Source organism: Pistacia vera, unplaced genomic scaffold (assembly GCF_008641045.1).
Source record: "Pistacia vera cultivar Batoury unplaced genomic scaffold, PisVer_v2 Contig95, whole genome shotgun sequence".
NCBI lineage: Eukaryota > Viridiplantae > Streptophyta > Magnoliopsida > Sapindales > Anacardiaceae > Pistacia > Pistacia vera.
This window is the reverse complement of record NW_022196834.1, coordinates 431,180-439,740: the sequence shown is the minus strand read 5'-3', so window position 1 is coordinate 439,740 and position 8,561 is coordinate 431,180. Positions and strand designations below refer to the sequence as shown.

Sequence of the window (8,561 nt, the reverse complement as noted above, 5' to 3'; positions counted from 1 at the left end):
TCTTTTCTTTGGACTAAGATCAGCACAATAATATCTTCTTAAATTCACACTGATGGCCACTTTTTCTTTCTTTAATTTCACACTTGAAAAGAGTGACCAAGGTAGAAGAAATAAATGAGCTTCTGAGTTCTCATTATCCTTTTTATTTCACACTTAGAAGAAAAGTGAACAAGAAAGAGGAAGCAACAAGATTTGTAGGGAAGAATCATAGCAAGTTGTTTCATTTCATAACGAATTAATTAATCATGGGATTTGGGACAGATTAACAGTTAATAATAATGCAGGAAACAAGATGTCAAGGTCTAATTTGTTAGTGAATAAATCAACAAAAAAGTGAGTGTAGAGAGTTGGGGGAGATTGAAGAAGAAGAGTGTGAATGATTGACAGGTGAGACTTAAAGGAAAAAAAAATGGACATAAAGTAAAGTAATCTTGAAGTGGGTGTGGGTGAGAAGTGACAGAGACATACTTCCATAATGGCAGCTTGCAATTACAATTTCGGCTATTGCTTATTTGCTTTTGTTGTGCCAAAAATACACACTCATGTCAGTACCACCTATTAAAGCTTAACAAACACTTTAAGACAATAAGGTATTATCTATCAAAAACTCAAACCGCCTCTAAAAAATATTTTATATCAATCATATCCCATTTTAAGATAAAGATTAAGAAGCGGTTCCCACGTGTCAAAGTAACTTGCAAAAGCACTCATTACATTGACCTCAAATGAATAAATTGGCACATTTCTTCATGAAAATGATAGGTTGGGCATATGAGAGCTGAGCATAGATTTAAGCTTCTATATTTGTACGTCTTACAGGCAATATCATAAAAATAGTCAGAGAATAATAAAATAACAATGGATGAGTGGATGTAGGATTCGCTTTAAGCATTCGAACCACTATAAAAATCCCTCTTGTCCATCTTTTATTTATGTTTCATCCAACATACATCATCTCAGCACCATAAATACTTCTTATGAATCATATCACATGTAATTTCTATGGACAACTTAGCACTTTGCACGTGCGATTCGTTGGTATCAAAATCGTGCATCAACAGTTTGGCGCTAAAGGGAGGGAATGATTCACACCAGCTTTCCGTGTTTTTCCAACAAGCCTCAAAATCTTCATGTTATCAGATGTGCTAATCTGAGCAAGATAAAGTCTGAATCTGGCAAAGCGGTAAACACAAGAGTTGTATCCCTTCGAGTTAGCTTTCCAATGGTCTAAAAATCATCCAAATTCAAGGTCTCAAGTTATCGTCAAAATACTGAAGCATGTTCCAGATCAGAGCTCTAAAATCGAGTGGCCAGATCGCAGATCGTACGCGTCAGAGCTCTCAGATCGTGTGGCTAGATCACATATCGCATGCATTAGAGCTTTCAGATCGCCTGGGTAGATCGCAGATCATACACATCAGAGCTTTCAGATCATGTGGCCAGATCTTAGATCGCACACATCTGAGCTCTTAGATCGCTTAGCCAGATTGCAGATCGCACGCATCAGAGCTTTCAGACCGCGTGGCCAGATCACAGATCGCATGTGTCAAAGCTCTCAGACCAGTTGGCCATATTGCAATTTGCAAGCGTTAGAGCTCTCAAACCCCATGGTCAGATCGCAGATCACACGTGTTAGAGCTTTCGGATCGCGTGGCTAGATCGCACGCATCAGAGCTCTTTGTGTTATATGCTTTCTGATCAAACTCCTTGTGCTCTAAGATCACAAAGAGCTCTCAAGCTCTCGGATCTTAAAGAGCTCTCGAGTTCTCAGATTGAGCTATTTATGCTCTATGATCGAGCTCTTTATGCTCTCTTATTGAGCTCATAAGCTAGCTCATTTGCTTGAGATCGCGTGCATCAGATTGTTCAAATCGCACACCTCAAGCTCTCAAATCGAGCCCCTATCTAATCGCGATCAACTCTCAGCTCTAAGATTGTGAACAGCCTCAAATCATGTTCTTAGCTCTCAGATCGCGATTAGTTCTCAGTTCTTAGATGCGACTAGCTGCCAGCGTAAAAAAAACGCATCGAAAACTTGGAATAGCCCCCGAAACATGCCGAAACAGTGGATTTTATCCCCAAAAATGGTCTTAATTGGGTTCCTTGGTTTCCATGACTTAGAGCTCAAAATGAGCTTTCCATGGATATCTTACGAGCTCCAAAACTCCTCTTGGATCAAAAGTTATGGCTGTTTTAAGTTGGCTTGTCCGTTTAAGGCCTCTGAGCCGTGCGTTTGGGCTTCTTACTTAGTCTCTAGGAATTCATCTACTAGACATTTTATGTTAGCTATTAGATCCCCCTCAACTTCGGATCACTCCAAGCGCTCAGATCGTAGTCCTAACTCTCAACACCCGATCACGATTCACACCAAACATAGTTCGAGCTCTTCAATTCAAGACTACAGCTTATAATGCGATAGCCATTCAAATCTAAGATATGAGTTTTTTAAGTGCAATTACACACTCCAAAAACTGGGGGGGGGGGGGGGGGGGTGGTTCTTCTGTTGTGCCAAAAATACACACTGATGTCAACACCACCAATTAGAGCTTAACGAGCACTTAAAGACATTGTAGTATTAGTTGTCAAAAACCCAAACCGCCTCCAAGAGATATTTTATATTAATCCTATCCCATTTTAAGATAAAGATTAAGGAGTGGTTCTCAAGTGTCAAGGCAACTTGCAAAATCACTCATTACATTGACTTCAAAGGTATAAATGGGCACCTCTCCTCATAAAAAAGAGAGGTTGGACATATGAGAGCTAGACATAGATTTGAGCTTCATTATTTTTCTCTATAAATAAAGTATTTCTCCATTTTTGTACGCCTTATAGACAATATCATAAAAATAGTCAGAGAATAATAAAATAACAGTGGATGTAGGATTCGCTTTAAGCATCCGAACCACTAAAAAAAATCTCTATTATCCATCTTTTATTTATGTTTCATCAAACATATATTATCTCAACACCATAAATACTTTTCATGAATCATATCACATGTAATTTCTAAAGACAGTTTGTGTCGTGGGTGTGGCCATTATAGAATCACCAATGTCGTAAAAGCTTTTAAGATTTTAGAATCCCTTTAATTAATATCTTTTGTCTTTTAAAGATACCCGCATTAGGGGATTTAGCAATTACTACCCAAATATTTTACTAACTTGCAAGTGGTTCTACTAACAAGCCATGGTGGACCATCATTCTTATTCTAAAATATCTAAACTCTTGTACACAAACAAACCTAACATAGGTTGCGTGTGTTTTGTTTTTTTCAAAGTACTCTATTCCTATCGTGAATAATTATTTTGTCGACATTATTTATAGATAATATGGGATCATACAAGCATATGGACCTATTATACAAACTGGCCAATGACAACTAGCTATGTCAGGGGAGTTGCAATAGAAGGTTGTAAAGTTAGATTATAGACCTAATATTATTAATTAATTATTTTCTAGCTTGATTGGTGTGCTTGCTCCATCACCGCTTCAAGTAGAATGACCCAAAACAAGTCCTGAGTCCTGACCCCTTTCGTCTTCCACTAGCATTTAAGAACTTGCCCATAAAACTGAAAGCAACTACACAACAATATTTGGATTTACAGTGTGGGAAATAGCTGCTAGTGAGGAACGTTTAACACCAAAATTCTTTAAGCACTTCCACACCATATCCCATTAGAAGACAGTATTAGCTTTCTGGATGTAGTGGGTGTAGGTCCGTTTCAATGAACAAACAAGACATTGTTCCTGTCAGATGCATTATTCTATTCACAAAATGCTTCCTTCAAAAGAACGCCCTGATATTCAAACAAAATCCCACTCGTGTGATAGGCATTTGGCAGTCCACCATATATTGTTTTGATTAAAAAGCTAAAAGAAATTTACTACTTTGATATCCATTCATAACTGCAGTTACAACCAAAAAATGAATAACCAGACAACAAAATTGATTGGCATCTGAAAGCATTATAACATCAAGAAATATGTTAGTCATAACTTAACAAAATTCTTCAAGAAATTAAATTGAGAAAAAAAAGGGGGGGAAGTAGTAAACACAAACACTACTCCCAGGGGACTCTTTCAAACTTCAACGGCAAGAAAAGCCATCTCTAGTAGACCTGACAATCAATATTATGTCATCCCTTTGTATCGTAATTAGCTTCTCAAAACCTCCACTTAAATTGTTTGTCTACAAGATATGTCTGCTGCATGTTGTAATCTGAAGAAAGGCAGGTTCCGGCTTTCTAAAAATAGCAATTTAGACACTCACTAGTCAAAAAAAACCACCTCCTCTGAAACATCCAGCACTTCCTCAACTTCAATTTCTTTAGCCTCGTATTCCTCTTCTTCATCACTGGCTTCTCCATCCCTCAACCCCTGTCTTTCCAATTTGTCTTCCTCATGCAAGCGTTTCCACTTATTGACCCACTTCTCCCATTCATCCTTCAATGCTCTCCGCCTCTCACGCTCCTGCTCACTCAATTGCAATGACACATCCTGGTCCTCTGCCTCATACTTCTTGCTATATTTCTTCAAATTCTTTGCAATTTCCTCTTCCTTCTCAGGACTCAAGAAAGATGGTGGTCTTGGCCGCCACAAGAACTGTAACAATCAAAAAAAAGAAGTCCAAAATAATCAGATCAGAACAGTCCACATCCAACAGTTACACTAACCAAACATATAATTAACTTTTTTATTATAGCTACTTGCCAGAGCGAAACAAAATAAAAATAAATAAAGGGCCCCATGAGATGGGATCATTATGCACAAATGTTACACTTATGATCAATGCCACCTTTCACACAATTTACAAACGTAACTCGAAGTACTCTACAACTGAGAAATCATGAAAATCATTTCTTCCAAGTATTGCATAACATAAAATAAACAACTGGTTGATAGAATTATATCAACCTTCAATAAACAGAGTAATAATGACTCATCTTACCTGGAAAAAGTGATCCTTCAGAGTCCTATAAAGTAATTTGCCATTGAAGGACCATATATTGAAACCATTTTCCATCTCATGAACTGAAGTCACAGCAGTTGCAACATACCTATAAAAATGCAAACAGGAAATACAATCACAACTAAATTACAAGTAAATATCAAGAGACAAACAAAAATGAGAGATAAAGAGAGAAGCCTTCAAGCTATTTGAAATGAAAACACATTTTTCCCAGAGACTAATTAGAACAGTTGCACAGTTAAATTCAGTCGATATGAAGCCATGGAACAGTTATCATCATAAATTACCTTCCAGTAGGATCCCATTCTATATCTGTCGCCATAAAATGTTCACCTGTTGCCATTGTTTCAAGCTCATCAACATTGTAAAATTCCAATTGACCATTGAAACCTTTGAGTCCGGCCAGAACTATGAAACGGCCAGACGGTGACCAGAAAAGAGCATTTGCCTGTTTTCCCTTGAGAGTAGTGAGCTTTGATACCCGGCTAGTATTGTTTGCGGTTTTCATAGTGTAAAAACTAATATCAGGTCTTGGACTATCACCGTGAATAACCGCAAACCTGTGGCCCTTTGGCTCCCAGGCAAAGGCGATGATCTTGTCATTCTTATTATCAAGCTCCAAAACCTCAATGGGTATGTCTCTTTCTTTAATTCGGAACAACTCAAAGCCAGTGTATGTGCTTTTTTTGGTTTTTGTATAGCGATCAACCTTGACAGCAAGATACTCTCCATTGCTTTGCCAGTACATCTTACAGTCACTGACACTGAAAAGGTTCTTCTGCCTCAACTCCTCTTTGCTGGGGATTTGGACAAGACTCACCTAGGAAATAGATGAAAGACGGACATAAGAACTAATCATATGAAAATATAAATGCAACTCCATATTTAAGTAAGTACTCACCCTAGCAGGCTGGTTTCCACCACCAAGCTCAGGAACAAACAGTGCAAGAATAGGATCAGTTGGGGACCAGCTGAAGTCCATAACATTTTCAACCTTCAAGGATTTCTTGTCAATAAGAGTGAAGGTCTCAGTTTCATAGACAGAGATCGCATTTTTCCCAAGTTTGGCAAAATACTTATCTTTCCCGCCACCCCATCTGGAAAATTTACATACTAATCCATCAGTACTGGAGAAGATTTTTTACATAGAAGACAAAAACAAAGCTCTTCACAGCTCCAAGTAGATTGCTTAGAAAGAAAAATCACCTGAAAACAGGCCAAGACACTCCTGCAACACCTCCTGTTCCTCCAACTGCATACTCATCAGCACTTCCTTTAAAATCTCTCATCACTTTCCCAGTTCTCACATCAAAGATGTTTAAAACAACCCTCTAAAAGTTAAATTCAGTCCACATGAGGAACAGCTCAGAGGTAATAATCAACAATAAAAAGAAGTAGAAATAAGTGGAGTAAAAACATCTCACATTCGCATCACGAGGATTACTTGGTTCCTGGCTGCTGTAAGTAACCAAATATTTCTCACCAGGAGAAAAATCAATCAGTTTAACCTGCAATTGTGCCAGTAAGACTTTATAGAAGAAGAGCCAGAGATAAGGCTAGATACAGTATGAAACAAGAATAAAAATTCACCTGAGGATGAGCATAACGCATTAAGCGATTGAAAGTAGCAGCACCTCCCCAAACAGCAGCACCCTGCCTGTGAACTGTGGCCAGGTAAGTACCTAGAGGGGACCACTGCACAAAACTTTCGGTCCAGTACTGTGAAGGAAACAGACTATAGTCATTCATCAAACCATCATTTAATAAAAAAGGAAACTGTGACTTATGTTGTATAGAAACAATATTTTTGAAATAACAAAAAGAGATACAACTATAGATATTAATGCAGTGTCATTCGATAACGTCAGGCAAATGGGGAGTTCACTCACAGTGCGCTTGTAAACAGGCTCAGGCTTCAAGTGCCTTGCATCATTCCATAAAACCTCAGTATCAGTGCCAGCACGAATCACAAACTGATCTCGTGCTTTTTCATCAGTGAGCCACTGCTGGAGATTCTCCTGATATGATATACAAGCAAGTAACATCAGCTCACACAGAGAAAAAAAAAGGGTAAATATAACAAGTAAATTACTTATTAAAAGAATTACCCCTGGTGTATATGGCTTAAATTCTGGTGGAGCCCACTCATTTGGAACTTTCATAAACTTATCAAAGTCATCAAACATATTCACCGCAAAAATATGCGCCTTGTCCAACTTGTAACCATTAGTTTTCTCCTTGGCAAGCTCAGCTTCCTACAACAGAAACCAAAGTTGAATTAGTATTTCATGCACCAGCATCTACAGCTTAGAGTTAAAACCTTGAGAAAAGAGCAACTGCCATTCAAAATATCCTAAATTACAATTCAATATAAATACCTGAGGGGTATTATACTCAATGAAGCAGTAACCTAGAGTCTTCTGGGTTTCAGGATCAACGGGCATCCATAATCCATCTTCCTTAATAACACCAATCTGACTATAGATCTTGCGAATAACACCTTCAAGCTTCTCAAACTTTTCTCGAGGAACAACGGGTAGATTATCAACAACAATAATATTACCAAACCCAGAATCAAGTTCCTGCTGATCATCTTCGTATACATCGTCATCATCACTACTCAAAAGAATACAATAGACCATAATTAAATCACACACAAATGAGTTATGAAAGTAAACAGAAAATTTAACCGACAGAAATTAAAAATAAAAACAGAGGAAACGAAAATAGAGAAAACTTTCAGTATTATACTCAGACGTGTTAAAGCTTAGTAAGGCCACGCAGAAGTTGTAGGGTAAAAGTTCGGTCCATCTGTTCCATATTATTGTTTGTTTGGCCTTGGAAAAAAATATGTATTTATCCAACAGGAAATAACCTCAACGTAGAACAACATGCGTGATTTACCTTAAACCTAAAAACAAAACCCTAATTTATTTAGCTTAAGTTTTCACAGCGTTTAGATTTAATAAACAATAACAGACACTGAACTCCACGAAGCCAGGTAATCACAAAACAGCACTCAAACACAGCAGCATAAAAATAAGGAATTAAATTTTCTATTAATTTCCTACAGCTCCTTGGCAAGCAAACCAAACGAAGGTAAGAATAGAGTAGAGACGCGTGAACTATCATACCTAATGATGCCACAATTTTCGCCGGGTGGGACGTGAACAGAATCGAGATCAACTTGAGTGAGATCGATGCCGAGACGAGAAGCCAGCTCCTCCGTCTGGTTCATAATCAGAACGTCCCCCATGATTGCTATTGGTTTTAGTTTCAGCCAGGAATTCTGCCGAATCCCAGCTGTAGTGCTCTGTAGACGATAAGAGATTGATGCCCTTTGCGCAGAGTGAGAGAAAGAGCAAGAGAGTTCTAGGGTTTTTGGCTCAGGCGGAGTGTTAATCAAAAACTAAAAGAGTGTGGATTGGATTGAATTGGTCCAGGTTGTATTAGGCCCAATATAATTTTAATCCATCTTGTTTGCGGAATGGAGTTGTTCCTTTCTCTTCGTTACTTTAGGACTATTACTTTAAATAAAAGAGAAATTATATTTATTTACTATAAAACACACTACATATTTTAATAAATAAAT

At 37.8% G+C, this 8,561-nt stretch overlaps 1 protein-coding gene across 2 annotated transcripts; it reads right to left on the bottom strand.

The window, feature by feature from the left end:
• Window positions 1-4,074: 4,074 nt before the first annotated feature.
• Window positions 4,075-8,361, bottom strand: LOC116120896 (eukaryotic translation initiation factor 3 subunit B-like). 2 transcript variants are annotated; one of them, XM_031406873.1, is made up of 11 exons: window positions 8,104-8,360; window positions 7,348-7,585; window positions 7,078-7,224; window positions 6,859-6,987; window positions 6,560-6,688; window positions 6,394-6,477; window positions 6,176-6,300; window positions 5,871-6,066; window positions 5,257-5,789; window positions 4,949-5,057; window positions 4,075-4,602 (listed from the first exon to the last, which is right to left on the bottom strand). In XM_031406873.1, the coding sequence occupies exons 1-11, from the start codon at window positions 8,223-8,225 to the stop codon at window positions 4,270-4,272; spliced, it is 2,145 nt and encodes a 714-aa protein (XP_031262733.1). In that variant the 5' UTR covers window positions 8,226-8,360; the 3' UTR covers window positions 4,075-4,269. The 2 variants fall into 2 exon arrangements, with proteins under 2 accessions (XP_031262733.1, XP_031262731.1); XM_031406871.1 differs by having other exon boundaries at window positions 6,859-7,224; window positions 8,104-8,361.
• Window positions 8,362-8,561: the final 200 nt, after the last annotated feature.

Coding starts and splice junctions, on each gene's coding strand:
- LOC116120896 (XM_031406871.1), bottom strand. CDS start 8,225: ATGGGGGACGTTCTGATTATGAACCAGACGGAGGAGCTGGCTTCTCGT. Junction 5,790..5,870: donor GTGGAAACCAGCCTGCTAGG/GTGAGTACTTAC, acceptor TCTATTTCCTAG/GTGAGTCTTGTCCAAATCCC. Junction 5,058..5,256: donor GAATGGGATCCTACTGGAAG/GTAATTTATGAT, acceptor GCATTTTTATAG/GTATGTTGCAACTGCTGTGA.